The sequence below is a fragment of the Lepidothrix coronata genome, unplaced genomic scaffold (genome assembly GCF_001604755.1).
Source record: "Lepidothrix coronata isolate B3197 unplaced genomic scaffold, Lepidothrix_coronata-1.0 Scaffold34, whole genome shotgun sequence".
Lineage (NCBI taxonomy): Eukaryota > Metazoa > Chordata > Aves > Passeriformes > Pipridae > Lepidothrix > Lepidothrix coronata.
Window position 1 is genome coordinate 5,856,116 of NW_016690214.1, and position 17,931 is coordinate 5,874,046.

The 17,931-nt window shown below is 58.6% G+C and overlaps 2 protein-coding genes across 2 annotated transcripts; one reads left to right on the top strand and one right to left on the bottom strand.

The window, feature by feature from the left end:
• Window positions 1-2,071: 2,071 nt before the first annotated feature.
• On the top strand, window positions 2,072-12,136 carry SLC9A3R1 (SLC9A3 regulator 1). Its single transcript, XM_017812062.1, has 6 exons — window positions 2,072-2,537; window positions 8,655-8,816; window positions 9,591-9,744; window positions 10,281-10,321; window positions 10,852-10,950; window positions 11,072-12,136. The coding sequence occupies exons 1-6, from the start codon at window positions 2,127-2,129 to the stop codon at window positions 11,234-11,236; spliced, it is 1,032 nt and encodes a 343-aa protein (XP_017667551.1). The 5' UTR covers window positions 2,072-2,126; the 3' UTR covers window positions 11,237-12,136.
• A 2,444-nt stretch (window positions 12,137-14,580) lies between these two features.
• Window positions 14,581-17,880, bottom strand: NAT9 (N-acetyltransferase 9 (putative)). Its single transcript, XM_017812063.1, has 6 exons — window positions 17,660-17,880; window positions 16,848-16,957; window positions 15,812-15,949; window positions 15,540-15,599; window positions 15,271-15,365; window positions 14,581-15,187 (listed from the first exon to the last, which is right to left on the bottom strand). Exons 1-6 carry the CDS (start codon window positions 17,734-17,736, stop codon window positions 15,041-15,043), a joined length of 627 nt encoding a protein of 208 aa, XP_017667552.1. The 5' UTR covers window positions 17,737-17,880; the 3' UTR covers window positions 14,581-15,040.
• Window positions 17,881-17,931: the final 51 nt, after the last annotated feature.

A 17,931-nucleotide genomic window follows, 5' to 3' on the forward strand; every position in this document is an offset into this window, starting at 1 on the left:
ACATGGCCTGTTAAATTAAAACCAACCTCCTCCCCTGCTGTTCTCATGGTGCGGAGTCCAGCATTCCCCAAATAACTCCATCTTCCCACCAATGGCATTGCTGCTGCCGCTTGGCTGATGTCTGCAAAAAATGCTGGATGGCTTGAACACAAACAGACGTTGGCTCTTTTCTCTTTTCCCCCCTCCAGCCTGAGCTCCTTTAACGTCACGCCAAGATGCAAAGGGCAGGAGGCAGCTGGGGTGCAACGGTGGTGCCTGTGCCCTGCCATCCTGCGGGCACTGCCGGACCCAAAAGCAACCCCAGCTGTTTCCTCTGCTGCTGCCTTTCCTCCTTATCACGGTCCCATGCTCAAACCAGCCCTGCTGGAGCTGGGTTTTGTTTCCTGACCTAGGGCAGTGTACCTCCATCTCCCCCCGAACGTGCACACTCGGGGCTGTGCTGCTCACAACCCCCTTGCCAAGGGGAGGGCTGTGACACGGGTGATAGATCCCCCCATCCTGGGGCCGTACCACAACACGCTTGCCCTGGTTTTCCTCTCTGCAGGCATCTGCCTCTGGCCGCCGTGGGATTCCTCTCTGCCGCATTTCTCAGGGCCGAGCGGCCGCGGGCGAATGCTCAGCCGAGTGGAGGAAACAAATGAGCCCACCCTCCAGCTGGGTCCCACGGAGCTGGAGCACAGCCACCCCGAGCACATGAGGGGTTCCTCAGCTACTGAGGTCCCTTCAGCAGGGGATTCGAGTGGAGTCCCCTATGAGGGACGTGTCCCATGGCACGCAGCCGTCCCCTCCTTGCTTGCCTGGCTGCAGCTTGATGAAACACGATCCCAGCTGCCCTGAGGACCTTTGGCCAGGTGGAACTTCAGCCAGCCCTAGCAGTGGGAGACATCGACTTACCTCTGTGCCACCCTCCCTGGGACAATTCCAGGAGCCAGCTCTGCCTGGCACCAGCACTCCTGCTGCAGTGCTGGAGCAGCCCAGGCTTGCTGCTGCTTTCCTCTGCCCTGGCTGACCCCAAACCCCAGGATCTCACACGCTCATAACCCACTGCAGCCACTTCTGCTTCCCAACCCACAAGCAGAGAATGTGGAGCCAGGGCAGTGCAAACGCCTGGGGTTTCCTCTGTCTTCCCACCTTCCTGCTCCCTGCTCCAGGGTGCCAAGGGGGAGTCAGAGACTGCTGGGGGAGCAGGGCTGCTCCATTTCCACCGCACAGTGGGTTACCCGAGTTACCGGCCAGCGCGGCCTCCCCGGCCACGTTCACACGCGGTTTCGGTTTGGGGTTTTTGTCTCACTCTGAGCATCCCTCCAGCCCTCTGCCTCGGAGCAGCCCTGGGGCCGGCATCGCCCTTCCAGGACCGGGCGAGGGAATGGGGTGGACGTGCCCCCGAGAGGACAAGGTGTGTCAGCCGGGGTGTGCTGTGGGCAGAGCGGGGACAACGGGGAGTGCCCCGCCGGTCTCAGGCCAGCCGGGACTGTCCCCGGAGGGGTGGCAGAGCCGACCCGAAGAGGAGGGAGCTCAGCGGGGAGCGGGGGCTGCCGCGGCGGGCCCGGATGGCTGACACGGAGAGGCAGAGGTGGCCGCGGGGGAGAGGTGGAACCCCACGGGGGAGCGGCCGGACCCCACGGGGGAGCGACCCAGCCCCGCCGCCGGCGGCAGGACCCCACAGGAGAGCGGTCCGGCTCCCACGCGGGAGCGATGGAACCCCACGGGGAATCGGTCCAGTTTCCACGGGAGAGCGGTTGGACCCCACGGGGGAGCGGCCAGACCCCAGAGGGAGCGGTCGGACCCCAGAGGGAGCGGTCGGACCCCACGAGGGAGCGGTCCGGGCCCGCTGCCGGCGGCAGGACCCGGCGGCGCCGCCGCGCCCGGGCCGCCCCAGCGGGGCGAGAACACATTTGCATACCCACGGCGAGCACATTTGCATAGCCACACCCCAAATATTTCCATAACCACGCCCCATCCCTCTCCTTATTTGGCGGCCATTTCCCCGTCCCGCTCTCCCATTGGCCGCCCCGCGCCCCGCGCCCCGCCCCCTTATATAGGCGGGCGGCACGGCCCGGGCCGCGCAGTTCTCTGAGCGCGGGCGGCGGGACGGGACGGCCACAGCTCCGCCCGCTCCCCCCGCCATGAGCAGCGGCGCGGGCCCCGCCGCCCGGCTGTGCCGCCTGGAGCGCGGCCCGGACGGCTACGGCTTCCACCTGCACGGCGAGAAGGGCAAGCCGGGCCAGTTCATCCGGCTGGTGGAAGCGGGCTCGCCGGCCGAGCGCTCGGGGCTGCGGGCCGGGGACCGGCTGCTGGAGGTGGATGGCGAGAACGTGGAGCGGGAGAGCCATCAGCAGGTGGTGGAGCGGATCCGCGCCGCCGCTGGCGCCGTCAGCCTCCTCGTCGTGGACTCGACGGCCGACGAGCAGCTGTCGAAGCGGGCCGAGGCGGGTGCCGAGCCCCCGGTGGTCGGCGGGCAGGCCGCCCCCGTGCCGGTGCCGGTGCCGGTGCCGGCGGAGCCCGCGGCGCGGGAGCCCAACGGCGGCGACCAGCGGGTAAACGGGCGGCCGGGGGGGGCTGGGGCTCGGAAAAGTTTCCGGGAAAGGGGGTGATGTCCGAGGAGGGGAGGTCGGACCTCCCGGGACCGGCCCCGTTCGTCGCCTTCCAGCCCTGGAGCGAGCGCATCTACTTCGGCCTCCCGCGGGCGCTGTGTCTGGTTTCGGTCTCGATTCTTTCTTTCTCTATTTTGCTTTGCTTTAAACGCCGCTCCCCAGGAGCCCCGGGCCCTACCGCGCCCGGCTGCTTTGCCTTTTTTATTTTAATTTTTTTGTTTGCTTGATACTCTTCTCTCCCAGCCATGCCGGTGACGGGCGGGGGCAGGCGGGCACACCGGGCTGGTTGGACCCGTAACCGAGCAGCCTGTTGTGTCCTGGAGCCCTTCGGCCCGTCCTGATGCTGCAGGGCCAGTAAAATGAGGTGAGGAAAGTGACAGGGCTAGCTTTGACGTGTAGCTGAGCCCAGGGCTGGGCTGAGGGTGGCTGGCACTAACCCACGCCAAAATACTACAAAAAACCTGTGGTAGAGCATGTTTTTGCAGGCTGTGACTGCAGGTGTTGGTGGCAGTCACTCCTGCCCTGAGCGTGTTCGGTCTCTGCTGTGGAGTGGAGATAGTGGAGCCCTTCCCGGGCTGGAGGACTCATCCTGACAGTCAGACCCCATGTACAGATACTCAGGAATGCTGGCCTTCAATGTGTGTGGGAGTTAGCAGTTGCACAAACAAAGTGATGTAGAAAGGGGAGGAATTGAGAAATAGCTGACCTTTCCTGCTCAGAGTGGTTCCTAAGAAACACTCTGGGCAGCGGGAGATAATACTGCTTTTTATTTACCCAGCAAAGACTTGTTTGTTGTGACAACAGAGATGTGGATGGTCTTCCCGGGAAGCAGCCTCCTGGTGTCCCCAGGGTGGGGAACATTCTGGGGAAATCTTGTGACCCGTTCCCAGAGAGACTGGTGCAAGGGAGCCCTCCCAGTGTAGACACTGAGCCCCAGGCAGACCCTGGTGCCTCGCTGAGCTGTTGTCACACAGGGTTTTGCTTAGGACCAGGTGGTTTTGAGTTGTGTCTCCTGCTGGGCTTCAGCTTTGTGCCAGCTGCCTGTTGCCCCTGGTCAGGCTGATCCACTGCAGGCACAATTCTCATCCCTGCCTGGCTAAAGCACTGTTCCGGCACCTCCTCGATGGGCTTGTTCAGGTGGGAACATCCAGGCTCTGCCCTTGTGCTGCCCCTCTTGCTCGCTGTCCCCTGTGTCATCCCATGTCCCCCAGGTCTGGCCCCGTACCGGGCTGTGGTGCTGCCCCACGCGGGGGGAGCGTGCCCGTTCTCCCGTATGTCACAGTGCCAGTGCTGCCTCGGGGCCTGAGAGACCGTCTGTGCTCTGCTTTCCACTCCCAGATCTCTCCACAGGCTGGGAAAGACAAAAAGAATGTACTTAATGCAGCTCGGGTGAGCCCCCTGCCAGGCTTGGCGGGCTGAGGACATGGGGAACAGAGCCCTGCCATGTTGTGGGGTGGCTGCCTGCTCGCTGTGTTGGCTGGAGTGATGGAAAGGGCATGGGAAGCTGGAGATGCCCCATAAGCTCTTGGGGGACAGCCCCTGACGGAGATACTTCACAGGCTTTGTGGGGACAGCCTTGGCTGGAGATTCCCCACAGACTGTTGGGGGACAGTCTTAGCTGGAGATTGCTCACAGGCTTGGGGAGCAGGCTCGGGGCACAGCCCGTGCACAGTTACTACCGGCGGTTTGTCTGTTCACAAGAGCAGGAAGCGGGTGACGTGGGGTGACATGGGGTGACATTACCGCAAGGCCCCAGGACAGTTTCTCAACAGGTATCAGCAGGAAATCTTGCGGCTGGGGACAGGGCCTGGTGGAAAAGGCAAGTGGGTTTGGAGACATCGCCCCGGCTGGGCACCCACCAAGCAGGGTGGGAAGATGCCGGGCGGGATGGGAGCCAAGCCGGAACAGGCAGAAAGGGATTTCTCTCTGGCAAGCCAGGAACACAGTGTCGTGCCTGTTCTCCGGACACTGGCGGACAGCCGGTGCTGGCCACCCCATCCCCCTGCAGCCCCAGCACTCTGGGTGGGTGGGATTCCCTGGGATCACTGGGGAAGCAGGAGATTAGCATGTGTCAGAGTCCTGTTTGTTTTGTTGGGCTGGACTTGCCTTTATTTGCTTAACAAGCCTGGAGACACTTGAGAGCTGTGAGAGCTGCCTGTGGCAAGTGATCGTTTAACGTCTCCCACTTTCCAGCAGAATCCATCCTCTCTCCAAACCCTGCTGGGTCTTGCATGACTGGGACCCCCCTGTGCTAGGGGGTCAGTCACACCCCCAGCTCTCAGTGCTGGGCGTGGGCTGAGGAGATTTTGAGAGGCTCATCGTGGGCTCCCTTTTCATTCCCATAAAACCTTAGACATTCAAATCCCCCTGATGCTGAGATGGAGGTTTTGAGCCTCCCTGGGGAGCTGATCCTTGCACCCCTGTCTGTGGTGCTGAGCCAGCACAGTGATAGTTTTACACCCCTGAGGCCAACCCCGCTTCCTGGGGCCCTGTGCTGTGTGAGTGTCCCCAGCGAAAGCTCTTACAGTTCATCCCCCCCTCCTTGTGTTTCCGGAGGCTTCAACTGCTCAGGAGTATCTTGAGAAAGTTTCATGCAAACCACACGGTGTTCACGGGGCAGCACCAGGTGCTGCAAGCCCAGCGCCCTGGCATGGGCTGGGGCTGCTTGTACCAGGGCAGGGTGTTTCCTACCAGCCCCGGGCCTCCCCCTTGCAAATTTAGTGCTAAATTAGAGCCCTCCCTGCCAGCAAGGCTCATCCCTCCTTGTAAAATCTGGGTGAGCCTCCCAGGGCTGGGTTTTTGGGGCATAACGGGGAGCATTTCCCCCCTCATTGGGAGCATTGCACTGGGAGGTAGCTGATGTTTAATTAGGAAATGAATTAAATTTCCTCTCAAGGCAGCTGCATGAAAAGCAGCTCCAGTCGAACGGGACGTGACAGGGATGCTGCAAGGAGGCTGCTTTGCATCCCCTTTGTATGAAGGCAGAATGTGTGCGCCAGATTTCGGGACCCGTGTGAATTTTCTGGCCCAGGCGTTCTCGAGCTGTTGTTTCTCTTTGAGTAACTGGAAATGCTGTTGCTGCCGATGGGCTTGATGCTGCTTGTAGGGCTGGGAGGTGGGGAGCGGGTCCTGATGCCTGTTTACTTGGGGTTCCCGTGATCCTGGGATTGCTGGTCCTGCCAGGGGGCTGAAGGTGCTGTGGAGGGTTGGTCCAGCAGCTCCTGGAGGGAGAAGAATATGCCCCAAATCCTGTTCCAGGGTAGGAATAGGGATGCATTGCTGCAAAGCTCCCCATGTCAAGTGGGTATCTCTGCAGACAGGTGTCTGTCCCTCTGCCGCCCCTGGGTGTGGAGGAGAGGGGTGGCACGGGATGCCCGTGCAGGGGGGGGTCTGAGTCCAGCTTCCCCGAGTCCCCCCCCTCCCGCCTCCCTCCCCGCCGGAGGTTGTAATTGCTCCTAAGGAGGCTCTGCCGGCTAATCCGTGTCCCAGCACGGCGGGAAGGCTGCTGGCCTTGGAGGAGAGGATGCAGCAGCTTAGAGAAATTAGGGGCATTTCCGCTGTCCTGCTGCCCAGCTCCATAGCCACGGGGTTTCTCTGCATCCCGGGTGTTGGCCCCAAACCCTCTCTCCTCGGGTTGTTAAGCCCGAGGGGGGTTTTGGGGCTGGAAGGATGACCTACCACAGGGTGCTTGACTCGTGGATGGGCAGGATATAGCTGCTGGAGGATTGGATGCATTTGTTTTCCTCTCTGAGAGGCAGAATGGTGGCTGCCCACAGGGTTTCTGCTGGCACTGGGGATTTGGGGAGGGCACAGGCAGCCTGGCACGCTGGGCTGGAGGAGCTGCCAGCCACTGGTGGGGGGGTGCTGGGGGGGCGGGTCACGGCCTGGCCTGGCTGCCCTCACACCGAGTGCTCCTGCCTTGGCCAGCTGCCTTTGAGGGATCAGTGCCTCCCTCTACCATGACCTGTCCTCCTGTCCTGAGGCATCTGTCCACCCTGCAGGGCTTCCCACCCCCTCCCAACGCCCCCCAAAATTCATGGCACCAGTGCCTCAGGGAGCCCAGGCTGCCAGGGCTTTGTTGGTATGGGTGGGAGCGAAGTCCTCCCTCCTCCCATTCTCTCCCGGGAGCACTGCCAGCACCGCTTGCCGGGTGCTCCCTCCGGCTTTGTCCCGAGCTATCGGTGTGGAGCAACCCCACAGTGCTGCCAAGGGCACCGGGAGCGTGGGTGCTCCGGAGCCTGACCCCCCTGCTCGAGGTCAGGCCAGGGCAGGGCCCCAGGGAGGTGCTGCCTTCCTCTAGGCTCCACCAGGCTCCTGCCTTTTGTCCTTATTTTGGGTATTGTCTGTCCCTGTCCAATTGCTGCATGGGTGGACGATGCTGTCACACCCTGTGAACCCGCTGCTACCCAGGCACGGGGGACCGAAGGGCAGCCGGGGCGAAGTTGAGGGTCACAATCCTCCACCCAGCTGGGGAATCCACATTGGGCATTGCCTGTGGAGCTGAGCCAAGTGGGGAGCAGGTCCTGTGTGCCAGCGCTGAGGCATCCCGGGATCACCTTCACTCCTGGCAGAGGCGCTGGGTGCTGCCTGCACCTCCCTTCCCGGGGCGTTGGCAAGTGGTGCTGGGGTGGTAGCTGGCCTTGACCATGGAGGAAGGCGTTGTGCAAGAAGATGAGGCTTTATCAGGGCCTTATCACAGCATTTGGCTCAGCAATTGCAAATGAGTCACCCCGGCCTGTGTGGGACCCTATGCCGCTTCAGTGCTCTCAGATGTGGGGTGTCAGCACTCCAGGACCCAGGTTTTCCTGGCTGGGAGCAAAGGGAATTTCATGGCAAGGAAGCACACGTGCTGTGCAGAGGATAAAGGGCAGCATGGTGCAGGTGTGGGAGGGGAAATTCCTGCAGTACCTCTTCCCAGTGATGCTATGGGTACCAAAGGAGAAAAAATTATCTCAGAAGAAAGATTAAGTACAAAACCTCTTGGCAAAGAATATTCCAGCAGTTTGAGCAAGGCTTGGCTGCTGGGAGAGCCCAACCAAAGCCCAGGGGCTGGTGGTCAAGGCGGGATCAAACCATTTTATCTATAAACGTGTGGAAGTGGTGTTGGGTGCTGGGGTCAGAGCAGTTCTGATGGTGCCACGTGCAGGTGGCTGGTTTGTGTCACCTGCTTCCTCTGATGCTTCCCGGGCATCCCACTCCCCACTGGGTGAGCAAAGGCAGTTCCTGTGTGCCGGGCTCCCGGGGGTGCTCCTGCTTCTTTCTGCTGCTCGCAGGGTGGGGATTTAAAGGGCTCTCTGTGGGCCGGGTACATGTGGCTGCCCCTGCGGGGTTCCCTGGCGCCAGGTGCTGGTGGATCCACAGGTCAAGGTGAAACCAGGTGCAGATGAGCTGGGTGTTGCCTCCTGGAGAGTTGAACATCCCATGTCGCGCCGCCCCGGTGGAGCTGGTTTCTGTTTTGCAATCCTGGAGGGGTCATGCCGGGGCATTGAGGCACCTCAGCATCGCAGCTGCTCCAGCTGGATCCCAGCTGCCTGCCCAAGCCCTTTGTGCCCCTTCCCTGCCGGCAGTGGCTGTGGGGTGCTCTGGGGTGGGGGATCTCACTGGTCCCATGGCTGGGTTTGCTGTGGAGGGGGGCTGCAGCTGGCAAGGGCGTGATGGAAGGGACCTGCTCTGGTGGTTAAGATCTCTCTGGTAGCCAAAGCTTCCCGAATGGGATGGGGTGGGGTGGGGGTGCTTCCCAGCAACCTGGTCTGTGTTTCCTCCTCCACCTTCATGGCGGTTGCAATCCTGATCCTAAAAGGAAGAGCGTGGTCTGGGGACACACATAATAACATGTTTCTTCAACGTTTCGCTGCAATTAGTGTGCCCTGCACCTAATTCATTAATTAATGCCTGGGATCATGGGGTGTTTGGCACGCTGCTCCCCAGCTTGAGGTATCAGTGTTTGCAGGTGGCCACACAGGGATGGTGTCCCAGGGAGATGTCTGAGGGTCCTGGTGCTTTCCCTGGGTGTTGGGGGGGGTCTGAGAGCAGTTTACCCACAGGCTGTCCCCGTTGCAGGAGGAGCTGCGACCTCGGCTGTGCCACATGAAGAAGGGCCCCGATGGCTACGGCTTCAACCTGCACAGTGACAAGAGCCGCCCGGGGCAGTACGTGCGCGCCGTCGACCCCAACTCGCCGGCCGAGGCAGCAGGGCTGGCCCCCCAGGACCGCATCATCGAGGTATGCTGGGGTGGGCAGGGTTCTGGGGGGGTCTCCCAAAAAACCTTGGTGCTCCCTCGCATCCCGGTGGCCGGGAGGCAGCTGCCCTTTGCCGGGAAGGTGTGTGGTGTCCCTGACGCTGGTGGTGACTCACAGTGCAGACACCCAACCTGCACCAGCCTGCCGGTCCCACCCAGGGGTGCAGCACTGTGGAGGGTTGGGGCTGAGCACTAATTAGCTGGCTGTGGGTTAATTAGCAGTAGCACTGTCCCTGGGATGCCCCTGGGGTGTGGCAGGCTGGGGACAAGGTGCATGATGGCCCCAAGTTCTGCTGCCAGACATGACCAGGGTGGGGATGGGGACTGGGTTTGTGCCAGGTGGGATGATGACCCATGAGGGCAAGGACAAACCGAGCCCCAACCCTGCTGCTCACTGGGGTGTGGGGCTGCTGCCTCATTTGGGCTGAAGTTTTGGGATCTCTGGGGACCATGAGGGCTTTGTCTCTTGCCCATGCTGCCCATCTCCTGTGCCTGCCCTGGGTCTGTGCCCTGCCAGGCGCTCCCTGCCAGCTTTGCCCGTTGGATCCCATGCTAATCACTCCGAGGAAAATCTGCTTTTAATGAGGTTTTCCTGGCTGCGCCACTAATCCCTGTGAGGCTGTAAATGCCTGCAGGGGCTGTGGGGTGGCTGTGCTGGGGTTGTGACTGGTACCAAGGCAGTACCTGGCCCCTCTGTGGAGCTCTCAAGGGATGGATGAGCCCTGGCTCCAGGGGTGATGTGGTGCCTTGCCTGCAGGTGAACGGTGTGTGCATGGAGGGCAAGCAGCACAGTGATGTGGTGGCAGCCATCAAAGCAGGCGGTGATGAGACCAGGCTGCTGGTGGTGGATGTCCTCACGGATGAGTTCTTCAAGAAGTGCAAGGTGGTGCCCTCAGAGCAACACCTGACAGGTGGGCTGGGGGCTGTGCTGTGGGGATGGGGCTTTGTGTCATCTCTGTCAGCTTTGTGTCACCTTGTCACCAAACCTGGGGTGCTGGGGTGCTCCCTGAGCCCTGGGAGGTGGAGGTTTATCACCCTAGGGCCAAGCAGAGGTGTCTCCCTGCCTGTTTGGGGGCCCTGTGCTGGGGTGGTGGTTTATGGCCCTGAGTTGCACTTTGTCAGGGTTTATGGCCTGGGGAGTGAAGAGGCATCAGCTGCCCTTTGCTCTGCTCCATGGGCCCCTCCCTGATGTCACGGTGGTCCCCAGGAGGATGGAGAGGGGTTCTTACTGGGCTCCACATCACTGCTGCCATCATGGGGATGTGCCTGGCAGCATCTCCCTGTGCTGTGGGGTTGGCTCCAGGGGCTGGTTAGAAAACTCAGGACCTGGCCAGATCCTGGGCAGTGTTGTGTGAGCGCTAGCCATGTGCAGCCTTTGATTGCCCCACATTGGTGAGGGGACAAAGCAAATACATCCTCACTTGGTGCCCATGTCCTTGTCCCACAGGTCCCTTGCCAGAACCAGTTGCCAATGGCGATATAGAGAAGGTAAGAGCCTCGTCTTGCTTCTAACCCCGTCCATGCCCATCTCCAGGCGGGGACCCTCCTGTTCAGGTGTCCCCATGGACAGAATGATGCCACCAGGGACTGCAGTGCTCCCAGGCTGCCACACAAGAGCTGGTGCCACTGGGAAGGGGACTGGGAACTGGTGTCCCCCAGGAAGGGAGTTCCTTGTGGTGCTGAGTGTAACAGAGATGGCTGCAATTGCCTGTGCCTCCTCTCCTTTTGCCTCCTGATGCTCCAGGGCTAGGAGCCCTTGTGGTGCTGCAGGGAAGTGGCATCCAGCCCTGCAGCCACCCTCCTCCTCCTGCTCCTGCTAAAGCCAGGGCAGTCGGCCGGGGTTTAATCCCTCCCCGCCCCAGATGGGCAGCGCTGGAGTATTTATGTGCCTGGAGCTTGCAGGGGATTACGTGTGGGGAAGGACGGATTTCGTGGACCCCCGGGTGGGACTTGCAACTCCAGTGGCTGTTCTCAAGCCGCAGGGGCTGGAGCTCTCATTCCCTCCCTGTTTCCCCCAGGAAAACAGCGGAGAGCCACAGTCCAACTCGGTGTCCGAGAGCCCGTCCAGCCCCGCGCCTCTGGCCGTGTCCCCCAACTCCAGCGAGACCCACAGCGAGGTAGGGCTGGGAATACTGGGGGGAGGCAGTGGCTGGGAAGCGGGATCTGGGATGAGCCCCCACTGTGGGGCTGTGCTGAGGGGGGACATGGTGGAGCTGACACAGCCTCTCGCCCCCCCAGCCCCACACACAGGAAGGTGACAAGCGCCACTCGGCATCCGGCTCCCTCCTGGACCTCGACATCCCGCTGGCTGTGGCCAAGGAGCGGGCACACCAGAAGCGCACCAGCAAGAGGGCACCCCAGATGGACTGGAGCAAGAAAAACGAACTGTTCAGCAACCTGTGAAGGTCCCTGGGGCGGGGTGAGGGTCTGCTGGCCCCCCCCAGCCCTGCACCCACCTCTCCTGCACTCCCCTCCTCCCTGCCACGGGCTCCTGGCGGGGATGTGGGGCTGCTCCCCACCACCCTGACCTGAGTGCTGGGGCTCGGTGGCCAGTGAGCATCCCTGCAGAGGGATGTCTGGGCTAGAGAGATGGGGGTGCTGGGCATGTCCCCTTTCAAGAGCCCATCCCCAGCATGCTCCTCCAGCCCTGCCTTGAAGCCCTGCACATCCTGGTAGGCACAAGCAGGGATACTGGGAAGGATCAAGGATTTGGGGTGGCCTGATGCCCAGTTCTGATCCCTGCTGTTCCCTGGTTCTTCCCCCACCCCCAAACTTTATCTCCATTTGAGCCACTCCCCAAATTTCCCTTTAACTGAAAAACCCGAGGCTTTTAGTGACTCTTGCCAAACCCCACCTGCCCAGCCACTGACCACAGCCGGGGTGTTTGACCCCTGCCTGGCAAGCTCCGTCCACGATGACCTTGTCCCTTTGCCTCCTCTGCTGCAAGGAGGGACACGGGTGCCCAGCACAGTGAGGAGACCCCAGCACCCACCCTGCCCCTGGGGCAATTTTGGGAGAGGAGAGGGTGTCCGGAGCCAGCACAGCAAGCAATAATAGTCTCCTTTACTCCTGCACACTCCTGGAGACAGAGCCGATCAGGGTTTGAATCCAACACTCTGTAATTTAAAGGCTTCTCATAGACTTCTTTTTTTTTTTTCCAATCGCACCATTCCTTTTTTTTTAACTGTATTTTGTGGAAATTCTTCCTGTGGATGTTTTGTTTCTATGTGCTGCAATCAGATGTTGTCGTACTGTTGAGCTCAAGAGAAATTCTGTTTACTGGAATAAACCTTCCTGACTTCACATGTCTGGTTTAAGGCTAAATCCTTCCGGAGCCTGAGAGGGTGCAGGGGCTTGCTGTGCCCCGGGGCTGGGGGAAGAGGCAGGTAATGTGGGGAACACTGGGCCTGGTTTGGGTGCCCCTGAGCACCTGGTGGGGCCAGGATGGGGGGTCGGGGAGGCACCGGCTGGTCCCAGTGGGGGTTAATGCCTCAGCGTGATTAAAGGACTCTAATCCCCTGGGGAGTGCAGGGGAGTGAGGGCAGTGATGCAAAGCTCTAATCCAGGTCTGTCAACCAGGCTGGAGGGCAGCAGCTCTGTTGGGGGCAGCTCCAATTTGCCCCCAGCCCCCCTGGAGGTTTTTAGGGTGAGCCTGGGTTGCACCTGGGTTGGGGGGAAAGCAGGAGGGATGGGCTGGGAGGAGTTGTTTGTCCCTCTAAATGGATGGATCTAGCCCTGGGTGGCTCAGCAGGGCCAGGCTGGTGGCACCATGGCTGCACTGAGCACAGGGCAGGGCTGGGCCCGGTCTCTGCCCCGTGTCTTCATTTCCTCCCCTTCTGCACACTCTTGTTTTGTGCTCCAAACTCCCAGACAAGCTGCTCTACCTGAGCTGACAAGTGATCGCAGAGGTCTGCACCTCAAATGACAACCAAGTGACGAGGTGTCACCACATTTCCAGGGAATGTGCAGGCTGTCACTTCCCCCTGGAAGCTGAGGGTGGGGTGGGGGGAGCCCATTCAAACGAGCCTCATCCTCCAAAGGTGTCCTCTGAAATAGGTGAGCTCCTGTCTTCTCTTTCCTACCTTCACCCCCTTGGAGAGCAAGCAGGACATCCCAGCCTGGCTGGGGCTACCCATGCAGGGCAGGACTGGGGGCATCCAGTGGGTCCCAGGAGCATCTTTTGCCTCTTGGCCTGGTCGGAGCAGCCGGGCACTGGTTCCCTGTGGGAACACTGGTTGAGCCTCGCTGGGACCACCCCAGCCTGGGGGAGGGCTGAGCTCTGGGACAGACCCAACTTTGTTTTGGGTTGCCAGGCAAAGGCTTTTCCCAGCCCCTGTGGAGGCGGGAGAGCGCCGGCGTTGCCAGGGGACCGGGGATGCCAAGCTGGGCACTCGCTGGCTCCAGAGCAACCGGCTGGGCATGGGGAGCTATGACAGGATATCACTGTCCCTTTTCCCTGGCACCAGAGGTTAAGTTATTTTTCCCACCTTGTTCGGCTTTTAGGAGAGCAAATCCCAGCTCAGCTCCATCTCTCCTCCCAGTTTGGCCTGACTCCTCTGGCACAGGGATGAAACACTCCACGGAAGGAGCACAGAGCCAGCAGTTTGCCCAGCAGGTTCTGCAAATCTTGTTCTGGAGGACAGAATCCATTCCTGCCTGCAGCAGGTGACGAAGAGCAGGAGGATTAGTAGCCCTTGTCATGGTAATCCCAGCGGGAAGTAGAGCTGCTCTTCACTTTATTACCACACAAAGCTTTCCCTACAACTAAATCCACGCTAAATACTTGTTGTTTTAAAATACCGTGATACACTGTTCCCACGCTTGGCTTTAATATTAGTCACAGGAATCATGTATTTAAATTAACTAAAATTGGAAAACTAAAACGCCCCAGGCTCTAAAAATACAAGGCACAGCAACACTAAAAATTCCACAGACTGCCAATCTCCAATATAAACATCCCTGGGCGAATCTGAAAGTTATTACCTGATCCTGCGTCATTGGAACAGATAATTTCTGGTCTAGGATTAGCCATTACGGCTGCTACTACAGTGGGAAAACACACAGGAGTCAGTTATCCTCCTTACCTTCTGTCCTCACCTCTTAGCAAGCCTCCCTGCTGTGGAGAGCATGTGTAGGGCAGGAGAGGTCAGGCTGAGTAACTGCACGGGTAAGTCTGTCCAGTGGGAGTCAGGCAAGTGCCCCTTCTTCATCCATAGATCTTGGATCTACCGCTGCTCAGGCTGGTTAACTCCCACCTAAATATATCTGCCCCCCAGTCATAGGTATTTTTCCCCCCATCCTTCTTAGTGGAGCAGCAAATGGAGCCTCCAGGCTCAGCAGAGCAAGTCCTGAGCTGCCGGAAGAAGGGAGCTGTCTCCTTTCAGTGTGTTCTCCTCTTCCTCCTTGCTTCCATCAAAGCAGCCAGGGAAAATGAAGTGCTATATCCCTTCAATGCTGGCCTGAGGTTTCCAGATCTGGAGCATGGCCCTGAAGCTCCGAGGGGTTTGTCTCAGCAGCCTCCTGCAGCTCCCAGCCCCTCCCTTGCACAGCTGTCATGGTGGGGCTCAGCTCTAGTCTTGATCAGCCAATATCAACAATTTTCATCACGTTAACTTGCCCTTTGGTTGTGCTCACCCACACCAGGGCCTCTCTCTGCCAGGACACAGCAATGCCCCCCTGCAACGCACCAGACCCTGGAAGATTGGGTTCAAAGAGTCTCTGTTGTCTGTTACAAACCATAACCACACTTTGAGCAGCCAAAGCAAGCAGCTGAGCCCCACACTGTGCTCAGGCACCTCAGAGCTTTGTCTTTTTTTTTTTATTCAAGAGTAAACAAACTGAGCTGCCAGCGTATGAGACCATGTCTGCCAAACAGATGAATCCTGCTCCAAGGGCAGTGGGAGAAGTTACCGCTTGTACAGAAATTGGTGGCACCAGGAAACAACTGCTGGTGATCTTAGGCTCTGCTGGAACGGCATGTGAAGGTTATAGTCATTCCTAGCCAAACCTGTGAATTAGTGGCTGTTCTCCAGGTCCAAACTTCAGGCCGTAATTCTGGCTGGCGCAGCAAAGTGCAAAGTTGACAAGATGACAAAGTAACTGAAAACAGTCAAGTGCGGTGTTGGCTCAGCGGTGTCCTCCACACCCAGACCTTGCAACAGCGTCCAACTCCTCCCTGGAAACCCAGCCCGTGTCTGGATGTGTCTGTCAGGTCTCCAGCACCCCAACTGGCCGCTTCAGCTCAGTGTAGCTCTTCTCCTCCACGTGGTTTGTCTGTTCCAGGAGCCATCGCCTCTCCTGGTCACTGACATCCAGCTTCAGCGTCACCTCCTGGAAAAAGCTGTTCACAGCAACCTGCATCACACAGAGGGAAAGCAGCTCAGTACCAGTCATGGGGGAAACATGTTCTCTGGGTAGAAGATGGGCTGTTACTGCACCTCCTTAAAGTGAAGCTTTTTGAACATGCAGATACTGGCTTCATTTTCCTGACCAATCTTAGCCTCAAATTTGGTGATCCCCAGGCTTCTCACTCCTGCAAAAGAAATCAGAGAAGCATTTCTATTACAAGTTTGGCTTCTATAAAAGCACAGGACTCCAGTCTTGGGGCAGATGCATCCCTTACTACCCTGTCTGAATCACTAGGAGTATGTGCTTCTGGATCACAGGCTGCCTGCACTCCTGTTCCTGTGCACTGAGCCACCCTTACCATAGGCCATCATCAGCAGTGTTGCCTCCTTGCCAAACCCTCTGCCTCGGTAGCAGGGCTCTGAAAGAGACAGTCACAGAGTCAGCATCCCCTTATGGGAGACAAATCAGCCACACCAAACACTTTTCAGAGGAGACTGTGACCTGGACAGACAAAGGTCTCATCAGGGCTGAACAGCCACTGTAAAGCATGAGATTAAAAAGCTGCTGTATGTAACACCCGTCTGCAGCTGGCTTTAGCTGTGGAAACAAAGCTATGAAGCAGAACTTGACCTGCAATCATAATTTCAACCTCTCCCAGGGTCGGATCCTCAGTGTTGGTGAGGAAGAGGTTCACGTCCCCCACCATGCAGGACTCCTCCTCCGCCTGTCCCGGCCACCGCGCCGCGTCCAGCACGATGAAGGTGCACTCTGGGGAAGACAAGAAAGAGGCAGCATTCTCAGGGCATGCTGAGCATTATCCCCAAATCAATGAAGAATGAAACAAAATGCAGGTAATGGTCAGAGGAACAACAGTTTCCACACATTAGCAGCGAGGAAGAGCTAATAACTGGGTTTCCCACGCCAAGTGTGCCTGCTCCCAACCATAGAAATGTAAGAAATATTTGGGAAAACCCATTGCAAGGGTGACAAAGACACCAAGACTAGAAGCAGCATGTTTTAAGGAGCATGAAAACGTCCATCCCCTGTCTGAAGTCTCCTTGCCTTGCCTCACTCAGCAGCAAGTTTGGGCAAAGAATTGTTTGATGCACAAGAGGCTGAGACCTAGTGATTCATCTGGTCCATGTTATTACTTCTTTGAGTAAGGCTTTTAATGCTTTGAGTAAGACAAATACTCCGGACTGGGGTCTTTGCCAGCTTCAGTATTTTCCAGCTCACTATATTTCTACCAGGCTTTTATGGGCAGGGATTCATTGCCTGTAGGAGAGTCAGGGAATCAATTCAGTTGCTTCAAGCAGATGATTATAAAAATCACTGGATTTCTCAAGGAAAAATACAACCTCTTTCCACTTTTTTATAATGATCAGACCTGGGGAGTGCTGGCTGTGCAGGATCAGCTCAGCACATAACGCTGTGGGAAGTAATTCACTGTAATCTTTAAAAAACTGCATAAAAAGGACACCAACAGCCCTGGACATTCCCTAGTTCCCTGACGTGGTTTATACATAACAGAAAGCCAATTCAAAGCTGCTGTTATAGAGGGTCTCACATCCCCTCTGGTTCGGGGGAGACTCCCAGCTCACTGTGGGTCAGATGGAAAGGACCTGTCCACTCCCACCCTTCCTTAGAGAACATTTCAGGTGCTCACTGTCGGCATCCTCCCTCCAGCTGCGCTGCATCTCGTACTCCTGCTCCAGGCTGAGGGGCTCCGAGGCCGTCAGGCGCTGCAGCTCCTCCGACTGCATCCACTCGTGGTACCTGACAAGGGACCCAGAGCCACGTCACTGCCCCACCTGCAGCACTGTGGGTGGATCTCCACCAACAACCTGAGGATCAGGGCATAAACCAGCTCTGGAAACATCAGCCCAGCCTTTGTGGCAACTTAAAAGTGTCCACAGCCTTCTCTCCCTTTTCTAACACAGGAATCAGAGCTCTCCGTGGAAATTCAGTGGCTTTGCCTGAAGAGTTTGCCCAACGCAAACTGGGCGTTTTTGAGAGCACTGGGTTCCGGTGCATTTCATCCCGAGTGAGATGATCCGGCACCTCCTGGACGCTGACAAAAACAAAAACATCAATACTGACATCTTTGAGGCTGCAGCTGTCCAGGCCAGCACTTCACAAACCTACACACCCAATGTATCAAACATCCACACATTTAAGTTTTGTGGGTTTTTTTTGCTCTTACACTGTCAGTAGGGAAAGGCATCAAAGAACAGGAGAACCGCTGGTGTTCACTCACTGACAGGCAGGTATTTCCCCTTTTCCACGGGTATACTCAATGGCACAGATAAAGTTCTCCCTTCCAGTAGAGCCGGCACAGAGCACAGCCGGGCACGGAGGGCACACTCACTGCCTTCCCAGGAGTGATTCCCAGCGGGAAGAGGCCCAGCCCTCTCTCACCATCACACTCGCTTCAGAGAGAGAAGTGAAATCAGACCGAGCAGGACACGAGCCACGTACCGGGGCACGTGTGCGGCGGTGTAGGGCACCAGCGCCACCTTCTTCCCTCGCAGCACCGTGTCCTGGTTAATCTTCATGGCCTGGGCACCAAGACAGAACCTCAGCACCCTGCTCCGTTCTGCGGCGAGGCCGAGGGAGGGGGCAGCGCTGCCTGGAGCCTTTCGGGAGCGCAGGTCACGCCGATCCCCCACACCAGGGTGCCCAAGGGGACCCCGGGGCCGGGGGGGGGGGAGGGGGGGGGGGGGGGGGGGGGGGGGGGGGGGGGGGGGGGG

What these genes read in the sequence shown, in the direction of transcription:
- SLC9A3R1 (XM_017812062.1), top strand. Translation starts at nt 2,127, where the DNA reads ATGAGCAGCGGCGCGGGCCCCGCCGCCCGGCTGTGCCGCCTGGAGCGC. An exon ending in CTCAGAGCAACACCTGACAG is followed by an intron (nt 9,745 to 10,280) that starts GTGGGCTGGGGG and finishes CTTGTCCCACAG; the next exon opens with GTCCCTTGCCAGAACCAGTT. An exon ending in CCAATGGCGATATAGAGAAG is followed by an intron (nt 10,322 to 10,851) that starts GTAAGAGCCTCG and finishes TGTTTCCCCCAG; the next exon opens with GAAAACAGCGGAGAGCCACA.
- NAT9 (XM_017812063.1), bottom strand. Translation starts at nt 17,736, where the DNA reads ATGAAGATTAACCAGGACACGGTGCTGCGAGGGAAGAAGGTGGCGCTG. An exon ending in ACCGCCGCACACGTGCCCCG is followed by an intron (nt 16,958 to 17,659) that starts GTACGTGGCTCG and finishes GTCCCTTGTCAG; the next exon opens with GTACCACGAGTGGATGCAGT. An exon ending in AAAAGCTTCACTTTAAGGAG is followed by an intron (nt 15,188 to 15,270) that starts GTGCAGTAACAG and finishes TGTGTGATGCAG; the next exon opens with GTTGCTGTGAACAGCTTTTT.